At 45.7% G+C, this 15151-nt stretch overlaps 2 protein-coding genes across 2 annotated transcripts in view; one reads left to right on the top strand and one right to left on the bottom strand.

The window, feature by feature from the left end:
* The window catches only part of LOC146208473 (uncharacterized), a 122975-nt gene that overhangs the window by 24048 nt on the left and 83776 nt on the right, over window positions 1-15151 (bottom strand). The gene's annotated exons all lie outside the window — the stretch shown is intronic.
* On the top strand, window positions 85-3525 carry Gclc (glutamate--cysteine ligase). Its single transcript, XM_084594003.1, has one exon. It carries the CDS (start codon window positions 143-145, stop codon window positions 2081-2083), a length of 1941 nt encoding a protein of 646 aa, XP_084450129.1. The 5' UTR covers window positions 85-142; the 3' UTR covers window positions 2084-3525.

Below are 15151 nucleotides of genomic sequence, written 5' to 3' on the forward strand. Positions count from 1 at the left end.
AAACCGAAACCGAAAGCGCCAGTTCGCCGTTCGTGGTGCTGCGAGCTGTTGTTGTCACGCATGCGCTCTTGTCGATTAGTGAAAAGCTGGAACGGGAGGCGGCGGTGCTGGCTGTCGAGCGTGTTCATACAAGTGTGAAATAATGGGACTCTTGAGCGAAGGATCGCCGCTCTCCTGGCCGGAAACGAAAAAACTTGCGAATCACGTACGTGAGCATGCAGTCACTCAGTTCATCAACCTGTACCGGCGGCTCAAAGACCGTGAAAACGACTGCTTGAAATGGGGCGACGAAGTGGAATACATGCTTGTGTACTTCGATCACGCCAAGAAAACTGCACAGGTAAGACTGAGAGCGAGTGAAATTTTGCCTGTACTTCAGGAAAAAGAGCGCCGCGATCCCGAAAATGTCAAGTCGCTGTGGAGACCGGAGTATGGCGCGTACATGATCGAAGGCACGCCGGGCCAGCCTTTCGGCAGCCTCATCTCCCACTTCAACGTCGTCGAGGCGAACATGAAAGCCCGTCGTGTCGAAGTAGCCGCACTGTTAAAAGAAGGCGAGGAGCTGCTTTGCGTGACGACGTTCCCGCGCCTAGGTTGCCCCGGTTTCACGAGCCCCGTACACCAGCCTCGGCCGAAAGACAGCAACAATCGCTCACTTTTCTACCCGGATGAGGCTACGTTTGCAGGCCACCCGCGCTTCAACACCCTCGTGCGGAACATCCGCGAGCGTCGCGGTAAGAAAGTTGTGATCAATGTGCCCATTTTCAAGGACAAAAATACTCGCAACCCGTTCGTCGAGGACTTTACGAAACTCGGTGACGACGGGGAGGCTGCCAGGGCGGCGTTGCCGGATCACGTTTACATGGACGCCATGGGCTTTGGCATGGGCAGCTGTTGCCTCCAAGTTACATTCCAGGCTTGCAACATCAGCGAAGCGCGTATCCTCTATGACCAGCTCGCCCCCGTGTGCCCTATCATGCTCGCTCTCAGCGCAGCGTCGCCGGCGTTCCGTGGTTATCTTACTGAGAGAGACTGCCGCTGGAACGTAATCGTCAGCTCGGTTGACGACAGAACGGACGAAGAGCTAGGTTTGAAGCCACTGCGCGAGAACAAGTTTGTCATCCGCAAGTCCCGTTATTCTACCATAGAGTGCTACATATCTGAAATGGGAGAAAAGTACAACGACGTGAAAGTTGTCTATGACCAGGACATCTACAACAAGCTGCGGTCAGCAGACATTGACCCCCTTCTGGCTCAGCATGTGGCACACCTATTCATCAGGGATCCCATCAGTGTCTTCAGTGAGAAAGTGCACCAGAATGACGAAGAGGACAGTGACCATTTTGAAAACTTGCAGTCCACAAATTGGCACTCCATGCGTTTTAAGCCGCCGCCACCGAAGAGCAGCATTGGATGGCGTGTTGAGTTCCGACCAACTGAGTTGCAGATGACTGAGTTTGAGAATGCTGCCTATGTGGTCTTTGTTGTTCTCCTAACCCGTGTGATACTCTCATACAAGCTTAACTTTCTTATTCCGATCTCAAAGGTTGACGAGAACATGGAGGCTGCCCAAAAACGTGATGCTGTCCGAAACCAGAAATTCTGGTTCCGCAGTGACATCCTCACCTGTATGAGCCCTCCCATCCTGACTGCAAGCTTGAGCCCAGGATCTGACCACCACCACTATCTCACACAGATGACCATTAACGAGATCATCAATGGGAAGCCGGGTGAATTTCCTGGTCTCATTCCACTCATTCGCATGTTTGTCTCAAGCATGGACGTAGATGTGGACACTCAGTGTACCATCCAGCAGTATCTCAACTTGATTCAGAAGAGGGCTTCTGGAGACCTGCTGACGACCGCATCGTGGATGCGTAAGTTCATCACCACTCACCCAGAGTACAAGCACGACTCTGTTGTCAGTGAGCGTATCAACTACGACCTCCTCCATCAGATGTCAAAGATTCAGCAGGGTTCAGTTGGATGCCCTGAACTGTTCGGAACATCCAGGAGCAAAACAAGAGCCAACATTCCATCTGCCATCCTCAATGCAACTGCAACATCTTCAGGGTGCACCTGATCTCGGTAATACGACTGAAAGCAGTATGCTAGATCCAACTCTGGGATTGACTGCACAAAAATGTTTATTTGCAGGGCCAATTGTTTGTTGGCAGGTAGTATTAGTCTACAGGAGATAATTTATTTTTATATCTTTCCTGTGAATGCAAACTCATACTTTATTTCCTTATATCGGGAGTGCAGATATGTGCACGATTACACAAACTATTAAAGGTCGCGTTGCAAACACAAAACATTCTCGACATGTTGAGCTGCCATTAGGAGAGTAGCTTTAGGGAGGTTATTTCAGTAGTTCTGCATCTAGCTAGTCGCACTTTTCATGTAGTCTCATAGCAGTTTGTTGATGAATGTATAGACGTATTTTTCATGGGACAAAATGGTTGTGTATCGCCTTGCTCTGTTTTCGACAGGGGTACACTATCCAATGGGCTGGTTTTAGGGTGCTATACATCTAGTCTCTCTGCGTGTCCTGCCTAGGTGGTTGTTATTTTGTGATTTTAGCGTTATACAGCATGCCTAGAAGCACAGAGTATTGGTTTGCTGAAGAATAATCTCACCTTTACATAATAAAAGATCACTTCGAAATAGTGTAGTTTTGTATATTAAATTATGGCATGACGATTCTGTTATGGCATGGTGATTCTATTAGCTGGCATCCTGTGGTAGCCTCCCTTGCTGGCACTTTCTTGTCGGTGCATTGTTCTTACACTTCAGGCTATGCACGCATAGCTTTGCATGTAGCATGTGTTTATAGATGTCATATGGTGATAGATATGCTGCAAAAGCAGTAATTCAGCCGCATTCAAAACTATCGCCCAAATATACACTTTTTGTTCGACGGCAGTCAACCGCACATTACAATGCCAAGCATGCAGGAATATTTTTGCTCATGTTCCACCAAGTGTATGTGATAGATGGTTTTAAAGGTTTATTATTTGTTGAAGCATTTCTCATCCTTCCCAAGTACACCACTTTGTTGTGAGAACAAATGTTGCCTGTTGTGCTCTGCTTGTGGTCAGTTTGGTGTTGTCAAATGGCCTTCAGTAGTTGTCTCCATTTTATAAAGAGGCCACTCCTTGTTAATAAATGGTTAAAGCTAAGTGGTCTTGAATTTATTTACCACAATTAGCAACATGCTTATTGTCATTTGTGGTGTGCTCAGAGCAGTAACTGAGCGTTTGTTAGTGGTTTACACATTCATGGTCTAGTTTATTGGTTACTCTTGGAGGAGGCAGTTAGGTGGGGTTTGCAGTTTCATTTCAGTCATGTATTTCTTGCACACTTTTGGTCAAAAAGGTGTTTTGGATGGTTTTTATATGTAAAATTTCTCATTTGGGAATTCTACTCCATGAAACTTGTGAACTGATCAAATCATATGATGTGGTTTACATGTAAAGTGAGTACTGGAATTAAACTGGACACCTTTACTCTGTATGTAACCAAATATTAATTATCTTTAGTTACTGCATTGAAAACAAGTAGGTGCTTGTATGAGTACTTCTGAGTGATCGTTTCCGAAATATGTTGATCAATGATGGCCTGACTTATGCATAGCATTGCCATCATCGGCAGTATAGCATTGCAGTCTTTTTCCTTTAAGCCAGCTTAGCACTGTGTTCAAAGTGACAATGAAAGCACTATGCATATCTCCTTTACGACACTCCTTGCACTCATTATCACTAGTAAGCCCGCTGCAATTTCACTAGTTCCTAGGCAAGCAATGATGCTGGTTCCTTCACATCATTAGAGAGCCTCTTGCAGTGAGATGTCATTACGTCAAACTTGCATGATTAGGACTTCAGATCTATTTAAAGTGGCGCTTCTGGGTCGTCAACACTATGTATGCTACTGTGCTACAGGAAGCCCTTTTCAGGTTCGTATTAATATCAACTCTTCACAACTTGAAGACATTTCAGGTGCCTTTTAATTAAAAGTTGAAGCTACCGAGATTTAACATTATCATACACCATTCTGTTTCACAATTGCGACAAGTTACTGTAGTGCAACGTCACTCCTGTCAAAAATATATGGCCCAAGGGGTTCACTTCTAAGCCCTGGAAGCAAAACTGGAATTTTTAGGTAAGCTAGAGAAGAGTTAGGACGAGATTTTTTATCAACGAGATTTCAAGCTGGAGATCAAGATGGTGATATTGGAAAAACTGGTGCCCCAATACATTAATCCTTACCCTTATTGTTGAGCCTCCCTACCTATAACTGCTTCCTTCCCTTGGTACCTACAAGGTGGGTGTTCAGAATTTCATGTTTCTGAAATGACTGTTATTGATTGTATCGGCTTTTCAGTGTGATCTTTTTGCTGGAACATGCACTGCTAGTTAATGTACATTATCTTTGTGTTACAAACGTACACTGCACACCGTGCATACATTACAGATTCCTCTGTACACTTGTTTTTTGTCTAGGCCTGTAACTTCAAAGCTAACTCAATTAAGCGGCCAGTATGAGAATTAGAGTTTCTGAGCCTAAACTCCGCTTATTAGAACAAATACATTTCATATTACTTTGTATTTACAGGCAGAGAGCATTTGCGTTGTGAGATTTGAGCAGAATTCACTTGCTAACATTTCACATTTATAACAGTAGGACTGACTTATAAGCTGACTTAAGTTGAGACATTGAATGCAGTGAAGTTATAAGGCCTATAGAGCTTTGGCTCTGGCTTCTTTATTGTCGGTTTTAGCTGTCATAACTATCCATTGTTTTTGGTTTACGCACTTTCGAGCACTGTGAATAGGATGCCATAAGTTATTGTCAGGAAGTCTGATGGTAGAGTTATGTGGTTCTGACCCGTATTGAATTGTTCCTCACATGTAGATTCATTGAATGCCCCTGGCTCTTTTCTTATTTAAGAACATGTGGTAGGTAGTACCGTAGTTTCCTGTATGCAATGTAGAGTCTCAATATACGGACTGTAATTAGGGCTTCACCTGAGGTGAGGAAAGTGCTTCTTTTATTAAATTGGTTGTGTGGCTACATTGTTTACACCCAGCACAAAGAGTCACCTTAGGCATTTTTGGCTGGCTGGATGATACTAAAAAAGAAAATAGAGTATAGTCTACATCTCCGATAACCCACAAAGCCCAAAGTTTCAGCGTTCAACATGTGTAGCCCGTGAACTGGATGAACATCAGACGTTGCAGTGCAAACGCCTCCATGATTGTCTGGTTACAGTGTCACCTTGCAGGTTTTGGCCTATCAGAAAGCGAGCAAAAAGATCTTGCATCACTTTTCTCCTTGGAGATAGCACTTTTATAAGGAGTGGGATCTGAATGCACGTCTTGCAGGCATAATTAATTATTTGAAAGCAAGAAATTCCACCAATTTGGGCTAATTGCTGCAATGTGCGCATATAAAATGACTGGAAAGGTATTTCAGGTAGCTGCTTAACATCTTAAAGACAAGCTCTGGACTGCCCAGCACAGAATAAGCACCGGCCATGCCTATGTTCATGTTGCTTGCCTGTTAGCTGATCACTATTTCATGCTCTTTCAAGAGGGTGTGTGTAACTGAGGGTTAAGTGTCGAACTCACTCCACCTAGATTAGTCAGACTTCCAATTAGACATTTTATTTGGTCCTGTTTGTTGCAGCGGCGTCCTAGTACTACGTGAACCACAAATTGCCACTATCGGTCTCGGGGAAGATGTTTCGGTGTCAGAATACTCCATGAAGTTTTCTGAGCGCTGCCTTCCCAACTCCCTGCCTCCTTTCGGCCTCTCTATTTTTTTTTTTCTGCCATTTTTTTTTTCGCGACCGGAGGTGTATAACAAAGACCCCCTGAAAAGTATTTCGGCTACACAACTGATAAGTCTAGTGGTGTTTAATTCACATATAACCACACATATAGCATTTTACCACTGCTAGCATTTTTTTTTTTTTGTCTATATTCTTGCAACTTGAAAAACTGATTAAGCAGCTTACAATGTATGCACACACTTTGTTTTAGGAGTGTCATTCTCCAAGTGAGACAAGTAACGGAAGAAACCATTAAACATATACAGCCTCTGCTGTACACTTGCATAATGAAGGGCCTTCTGAGTCTCAGGAAAAGGTGCAGCTTCCAGCGTTCACGAATTCGTTCCCGCTTAATTCTGTGTCGGTGGCCGAAAAATGAAAAGTGAGGCACTACAGCGGTTGCCTTTATGCAAAGACTATTTCCAGTTAGAGTGAAATGTGCGTATCCTCGCGTCGAGGCAATTTATTTTCTGTTATTTTATTTGTCCCTTTGATAGCTTCTACCTCTCTTCCAACCTTGTCCCACCATCCTTACCTCAGCACCGCTCGGCATCTGTTGCTCCGCGCACCAAGGACGTAAAATGTTGGTATCATGAAAAGGATTGCAACGTTCGCCGAAACCTGCTGCGTAGAGCGCTATATTTGCTGGCGCGGAGAATTTCATATGCCCTGCCAAGCGCAGCTGACAAACAGACGCGCCGTGGTGACTTTATCACTTTATTCTGAATCAGCAGTTCCGCCCAAAGATCCTGAGTTCATGCTGTGTTGTGCGTGAGACTCCGGAACTTTTTTTTTAAGTTGGGGGGGGGGGGGGGGGGGGGGGGGATTTTGTCAAGTCATAAGGGTTATTTTTCAGGTAGTTTTGATTTTATTTTTATTTTAATTTTGTGTTATTGTTTTTATTATTGTATCTTAATTTTTTAATTAAATATAGCCCCAAATTTACACTTTGTAAATTTAGTTTTATGCGATTTAAAAGCGTTTTACCCCTAAAGAAGAATGAGGCCATGAGTTGTTCGCAAATACAGCTTTCTAAAACGCTATCGCACTTCATACTTTCAAAATACTCGTTACTATACTCACTCAAAATTACCAACATGATTCAAGTTAAAGCAATCGAAAAGCTGGTTTAAGAGAATACATAACTTTAGGGAGCCAACAAAAGGTTGTTTAAGGGTCCCAACAACTTGCCTTCAGATTCTTTGCGAGAAGAAATTTGGTTGTTGGCTCAAGGGTGCCCTATTCTTGCAATCTGTCAATTTTCAAGCCAGCGAACGAAACTTATGCAAAGAAATGAAAAAGGGCCTTAATTTCGAAATAAAAGTTGGGGGGGGGGGGGGGGGGGGGGCTTCCTTCCCCCCCCCCCCCCCCCCCGGTTCCGGAGTCCCTGCATGACATGCACGCACTTTTGCTTCAGGCATTGCGATTGTACGTCTCATGTACCGCGACTCCGTTCCGGTGACATCTAGTCGCTTTTAGCACCGATCCTGTAACTGAAGCCAGCCAATGATAGACTTGAGCGCGTTTTCTTCATCGTCTGGAGCGTTGAGAGATGTAGATGTACAATGACACCCGCCCATATGTGCAACCGCAAAGAGTGCCCTGTCGCCCTGTTCTGGATAACATTCGTCGTAGCAAGGCCGGAGTTGTTGTTGTTGTTTTTTTTTTTTACTCCGAACGTATTTATTTTTTTCGTCACAGCTGGCGTGTATAATATGGGGTATCCAGGTAACTTGGACCAAGATATTAAAAAATACGGTTAGCCCTAGCACAGTGAAATCAATTGAGATCTGTTCAGAGTCGCCTATGCTAACCCCCAGATTTTTTTTCGTTCACTAAAGTTAATTAATTAGTGAAGACTAATTAGCCATTATTAAGGGCTTGAGAGAAAAAGGGTCCAATGCAAAAGTTGTAGATATTCTCGAAAAACAGGTAGATGCGTTGTTTCCATCAAACTAGCGTTTACGCGAAGTGATATTTTTACCAGCCGAAAACGACGCCTGGCGCAAAAAGAAAGAAAAAAAAAACACGTTCCTTTCGACATGCGGCGTCACTAAACCCTCGAGTGGCGCCCGAGATAACAAAATCTCCTTTTCTGGGCCGTACTTTCTACGACGAAGCTGGTTGTACGCAATTGGCGGGTGATTTAAAATAACGGCCTTTTTGAAGGCCTAATAGGGCGGCGTAAGTCTTAGCGCGATGGAAACAACGTATACCTATGAGTTTTTCGAACAGATCTAAAACTTCTGCATTTACACTTTTTGTCTCACGCCTACACAAAATAGCTAATTAGTCTTCACTAATTAATTAACTTTGTGAACGAAAATATACTAGAGGTTACCATAGGTGACTCTAGTATATTTTCTCCAACACCTTCCATTACGGCACCTGTTTCTCTCCGCATTCACTCCCACTTTCCTTCCTTCCCTTACGGCGCGGTTCACGTGCCCACAGGAAAAAGTTTGACAGATACTGCGCCTTTCCTGTAAAGTGTAAGCAAAATTAACAAAATTATTTTAGAAATTCGAGAAAATAAAAGGCGGTGTCAAGGGTTCTTTTGCTTCTACTTTAATCAAACCCATTAAAGGCGTTTAACACTTTATTCTCAGCGTTTTCGTTTTTCGCCTCGGAAAGTAGTGGTAGTAGTGGTGGTTATTTATTATATATACAAAAGGAAGGAGAAGATGTTTACCAGCCCCGGTATCTGATATCTGAAGCGCCTGAACTGGAGCGGCGGAAATAAAGGGATTGTGAGGAAGTGGTAGAGGGAATCAAAGGTGAGCGATAGGGAGAAAGGACAGGATAGGTAAAAATAAAAATGAATATATACACTATGGCACAATATACAGTAGTTTGTTTGAGGCCTGCCCGCAAATATCTTTGGTCACTAAGCACCCGGCATATCGGGCGGGCCTCCGAATAGCTCCAAGTGCAGGGGCACAAAGCGGTTGCTGTTTGCTGGGTTTAACGTCCCAAAGCGACTAAGGCTATGAGAGACGCCGTAGTGGAGGGCTCCGGAAATTTCGACCACCTGGGGTTCTTTAACGTGCACTGACATCGCACAGCACACGGGCGCCCTGCGTTTCGCCTCCACCGAAAAGCGGCCACTGAGGCCGGGATCCGATCCCGCACCCTCGGAAACAGTAGTCGAGCGCCATAACCACTGCACCACGGGGGTTTGTTTAGAGGGACTGATAGTGCGAGCACTCAACGCGCTGTGCCCAACACAGCGCACACACACTTGACCCCCCCCCCCCCCCCCCTTTTTGTCTTTCACAAGCCACACAAAGCTACCACTGCACCATTTTCATCACTACGCCCCCAAAAATTTCGGAGGACTCCATAAGCGTAATATATATGACTCCGAACACATCTAGCAGAAATTTTTTTATTCAAAAAACTAGCGTTAACCGCGCAGCTCTGAATAGTTTAGACTAGAAGAGCAAGCGTTATTATGAGGGTACTGTATCGATGACACATGTCTAGCCCCCGATCGTACGATCGACAATGTCGCATATGTTGGCGTGTAACTGTATGCCTAATGACACGGCCGCGTCAAAAAAGTTGCGACGAAGAAAACTAAGAGTAAAGGTAACGTTAGAGATTAATCGATGTCACCTATTCCAGGAATGATCATTTGTCGAATGAACGTGAAGGCACCTGAGGTGCATACAGCAGTCAGGGGACGTCCATTAAGTGGGTAAGTGTACACGTGTTACGGTGCGGTGCTATCAGGTTTTCTGTTTCTCACTCACACTTATCGATGTCAAGCTGCGTTCACCAAGACATGCAAGATAGAAATGATATCACTGTTGCGCTGTGGTAAAGACATATCGAACAGGCGCTGAATTCGTCATACAAGAGGGCCAAATTTGGACTACTAATTGACTCAAGAGAGTCCTTCTGAGGTAGCACCGAAATGTTGTTTATTTTTTTATTTTTTTTTTATTGGTTACCTGCGTCGCCTTACAGCATTACAACAAAGGGAGCGGGGGGGGGGGGGGGGGGGATACAAACTTGAAAATTAGACAATTCACATTAAAAAAGCAACCGTTTCACAAAGCTATGCAGTCAAAGCGTCGAAAAAGGTATCGCTATTGTTGATAGCAACAACTTCAGGCGCATCGTGTTCCATTTGCAGGCAGTACGTGCAAAACAATGAATAACGAAATGGGTTATTATGAAAAGAAAACTCCGTCTTTTTGTTCGTGGTCCCTTCGAGATATATCGGAACGAAGTTACATGAAAAAGCTCAAGGCGAAGATTTTCCCGGCGGTCTTTCAATTCACTCCACCGAAGATTACGTTTGCTACTGGCTTGATTAATTTTTCATCATAATTTTCAATAGCAAAGCGAACTGCTTTGTTTTGCATTTTGTCAAGTTTGTCTAAGTGTTTTGCATTGTATGGATCCCAGCATAGTAATGACTGCGACATTGCAACTAGCGTGGAAAAACACAAAGGACAGCGACAAAAGGTACCAACGGGTCAGGTTTTTCGACGCTAGTTGCAATGTCGCAGTCATTAACGAATACACACCAACTAGCCCAACTGTCTTCCATGACCAGCATAGTAGTGTCAACCTTTGGTTTCCGTCAAACGTTACTGCATTGTTGTCATATCATTTTTTTTTTTTCTCGCGTTTGTGAAGCATTACAAACTTATACATTAGAATAAACCTAATTACATATTTAAGCAGCATATATGTAACCTTAAAGATGTTGGCCTCGCCACGATGGTGCAGTGAAGGATGCGGGATCGAATCACGGCCGCAGCGGCCGCTTTTCGATGCTGGTGAAAAGCAAGGCGTCCGTGTGCTGTGCGATGTCAGTGCACGTTAAAAAACCCCAGATGGTCGAAATTTCCGGAGTCTCTCAAAGCCAGAGTCGCTTTGGGAGGTTAAGCCCCATAAACCAACCAACCTTAAAGTTGTTACTTACCTACCTGTAACCTTGCTAATATCGTAAAATAAGCTTGCAACACCAGATTCGCCAGTAGTGGCAGTGCACAACTTCAGTCAACAAATCGATCGCATGAAGCACAAAGAGCAACGGTCGATGCGCTACGCAAAACTAACGTCTCTGTTCGCATGTGCGTCATTACCGGCGCGTCATTTGCACGCGCACTGAGAACGTCACAAAAGGATTTCTTTCATTTCGCGTTTGCTTACTTCGTGTTACTGTAGCCCTAAAGTGAGGTGGTCGCGAAGCAACAGTGATATCCACTAAAGATCGGGACTAAAATCAAGGGCGATTAAAACTAAATCCAAAAGAACAGGTGTGTTTGTCAGTGAGATTTGGTGATTGTGAACTCTTTCCGCAAAGAAATCTTATACGCTCTCTTGCGACGTGCCGAGTGGCATATGTATAGTGCGCTGTGGAAAGGACATCATTTCCTTGTTTCTACTTTCAGTTCAAAATATGTACATCTTGTTTGTTTGTTTGTTTTCATTCCACTGTTCGTCAAGGTAAATGTGAGTGCTTCTGCTACCTCCATTGTGTTGCACGTCGACATGTGAGATCGGTACGTTCATTTATATAGTTTCGGAGCTGAAATGCATGCGAGCTCAACTGTTTACCCCAGCATAGTCACGAAGATAGGAAGGAAAAGTGCATTTCGTTTTGGTTACCATAACAGGTGGCCGCGCCCACTGGCCTTCACGAAGCACGCGTTCTAGCTGTATACAATGTTGATTGAAGAAGGACATCCTGGTGCGACCATATCTTCACAGAAAGCATTTCCGTGTCGAGCGAAATGGCCAGTGGAAGGAGTGATGAGCTTTCTCCCACAAGCTGGCTCCACTTGTTGGAGAAAGAAAACATTAATGGTCGTGCAGGCTCGTTAGAGAGGCGAGACTTATGGGACTAGCGGGGACAACTTTTTCCTTGGCTTTCTTTCCCATTTTTTTTTTTTCTTATCCGTTGCAAGCACACTGAAGAGAAGGAGGGGCATAGCTTTCTGGGAATTAGCGGCCGGGTCGGTCCATTACGCCCCAAGGTGCCAGCGGGACTCGAGGCGTCCCTCGACGGCCTGTCCCGACGCCGCGACACAGCTGCGGGCGACGTCGCCAGCCCCCTACCGAGGAGCAGGGACTCCTCTCGCGAGCAGCCACGAAAGGTGGACGACGACGCCGCTTCCAAGCTTCTGAGACTGATCTCCAGGGGAACCCCCGTGGTCTCCTTCTCCCTGCCTGGCTCCGTCCACAATCGCAGAAGCGGAAAGCTGCTTCTAAAGTCTCTGAAGCACGCGGCACCAAAAGTTCCTGCAAGACGTGAAGAGGAGGGGGCTTCCACCGCCATTCTCCTCCTCTTGACCAGGTACCCACAGAGACAACCTGCGACGGAGCTTCGAAACCTCTCGCTCCCCCCGTCCAGAGCCGATCCATAGCCCCCGGCTGCGTTAGAGGGAGGCAAGAAAGCAGTCTATAAATTTTCTTGCACGCCCGCTGGACCGTGCGCGCCGCCATTGGCGATTTCTTGAAGGTGTTTTGACTCGGAAAATTCCTCCGCCACCCCGCGTGCGGTCATTCCGGAAGATCTAACTGCATAAGCTTCTGTGCCAGGTCCGCCAGGAAAGAGGACATGAAAGGGCGCCGGCACCGTGCCCTATGGGATCGCGCAATTGTACCTCCACCTACTTGTATGTGCAAGGATTCCGCGCAGACGGATACGCACCGACGCGCCCGCGGTTCGACACAATAGGGGGCGCCCCGGGCGAGAAAGACGCCCGCGGCAGGTTTCTTTTTCCCTGTCGCCCGCCGTGTTGGCAGGTTTGTGCCAATGTGTCAACCTTCGCGTCTTCGCTGCTTTCTGGCGCAGCTCCGAGCGCTACGAAGGTTAAGAAGGAGGCCGCACGCGCGCTTCTCATTCGCCCTCCGGTCTTTTGTGCGTGCGTGCGGGCGCCATCGGAACGAAAGGCCCGGAACGACCGCGTCGAATCGCGTTGATGCCGTGCGAAACTCCGCGCCAACGATAACTGTGCGGCATGTGCCGGCTTATTTCGTTTTGACGTTTGGAATTTGGCGCTGCCCTTCGGGGGTGACGTTTTTCGGAGGCGTGATTGTGCGTCTGTGCGTGAGGATACGTCTTTATCCCGCGAGTACTTCTCGCGCGCACTAAAGACACGCTGAATAATGCTAGACGTTGACAGCCTTGACTCGCTGTGCTGACTGTGCTGCGATTCCACATAAATCGAGAAGTGATCGTTGACTGAACTGTCAAGCGGAATTCGGCGGGTTGTTGCTCGTCCGTGAAACAGCATTAGGCGGTGAACATGACGTATAACTACACTCCCCACCTTACATTTTAGTGCTACATACTGCATATTAAAACAACAAGGAACCTGAAGAAAGACATGCCGCACTGTAGGTTCGACTATCAGTACAAGCCGGTAGTACATTTTGAACTTAGTTTCTACGCGGGCCACAAACAATGCAATAAATAATACATGCAACACTGTGCTCAACTATTAGTAGCCAATAGACCTTGTACGTGTGGTTTCTATTTGAGGTACGCAGTTATCATCCGTTAAAAAATGCCGTCAAAATAACGCTCTACTTTCAACGCAGCCGCTTGTTGTGCGAGTGGTTCTATTGCTGTCCTTTTCCTTTCTTCGCAAACAAGAGCTTAGAGTGTTTTCTAGAGGGTTTTCTAAGTCCTCCTGCTCCTCCTCTTAATTGTAACCTCCTGGGCGCTCAGAAGATAGTTGGCAGGTTACAGGAGCGTACTGTTGAGTGGTGCAACAGTATGTAGCATACAAACTATTTATGTCTGTTCCTACAAAGATTTTAGGCGATTAAAAAGACACCTCGAATAGAGTTACATATAGTTATGGCATCCCTTGGCGCTTCTGAAAGGACCCTGGTTTGGTAATCTACGCGACACCTTATTTGTTTTTTTAATTACTTAATAAACCTTTCATGAAACGAACGAAAAATAAGAGGAATACCGTGAAACGTAGCAGGTTTCTTTTTACTGTACTCTACGTCATGGAAACGTTTATATACGTTCGTTCGTTAGAACGGTATCAGAGTGCACCGTTACTATCTTACACGCCGGAAAATAAAGTGAACATTGCTAGCCTGTCACGACTCATCACTGTGCACCAGTGTTTTGATAGCTAGGCGCTTTGGTAGGGGTATGTATTTAGCTGTAACAAATGTGAAGCTTCCAGTGGAGTTATACGCGTCAGGTGGCGAGGAAGTACAATGCAGTTAAGAGTAAAGTTAGTGCGCTCACCTGGGCGAATTTTAGGCTTCTTATAGCTCTTGAGACAATTAATGGACTTGTTTTTGCCACAATTAATAGTTTTGCGAATGCCTTTTCCTCACTGTCAGCAAGACTGCGCGGCGCAGCAGGAAACACGGAATCATCTGGCAACCCTAGCGAGCGGAAGAGAAGGCCATCTACGATAACACCACTGGGGGGGAATTCTATAACGCTCTCAATTTCGCTCTCAAGTTGTAGAGCGTGACGTCAAATTGACGCGGCTTTCACGTGACCTTAAGACGTCGATCGTGACGGATTACGGAATCGACCAATTGCCAGTGACTCGTAGCATGACTCCGCCCCTGAGATCTCCGTTCCGCGGTCGTGCCTACTGCTACATATTTGTCGCAACGCTAGCCGAGGCCGACGAGGGACCGTCTCCTAAGTTTTTATGAAACGGCGCAGTTAATACGCAGTAAATAAAATTAATAAATATTTTTTCTGCTGAGGAACTGTATTTACAACTAACTAACATGAAGCATAAGGAGATACGTTTTATGCTTCGCAATTAAATTTGCTCTTTAGTAACTTTTTGTCTCCGCGAGGGCACGCTGACGGTGTCAAAGAGGGCACATGGCGGCTTGCCAGGAAACAGCGATTCCTCGGCTAGTTGCTATTTTCCGTGCGTCGCCTGAAATCGAGGTCCTGTGCGGATGTCGTGAGCAGCTGGAAAAATCCGATTGAAAACAATGAAGGCTACGAACCTGCAGTGATCAGCGTGGTGAAAGCGTTGGGCATGAAAATCGACTAAGTCATCAGCTTACTGAAGAGTGTCAGCGTTGTCAAACAGTGTTTACTATCGATGTCAAGAGCGACGAGTGGGAGGTATGTGGTCTGCTGTTCTGTTTGTTTAAAAGAAAATACAAGAAGATCATGAAGGCTACATTACTGTGTTTGCCGACAGAGGAACGTTTGCACTTGCAGTAAGGAAGGTGGCAAAACGAGATCCGACACACGACCCTCCACCACGGACTCCTCATGCAAGCCACGGTGACAGTCACTCCTGTGCTTCGCAGCCAGTTGACTTCGGCCGCATCGGGCTCCGTTCCCGA

Source organism: Amblyomma maculatum, chromosome 1, assembly GCF_055883805.1.
Source record: "Amblyomma maculatum isolate TAMU_Amacu chromosome 1, ASM5588380v1, whole genome shotgun sequence".
Taxonomy (NCBI): Eukaryota; Metazoa; Arthropoda; class Arachnida; order Ixodida; family Ixodidae; genus Amblyomma; species Amblyomma maculatum.

What these genes read in the sequence shown, in the direction of transcription:
- Gclc (XM_084594003.1), top strand. Translation starts at nt 143, where the DNA reads ATGGGACTCTTGAGCGAAGGATCGCCGCTCTCCTGGCCGGAAACGAAA.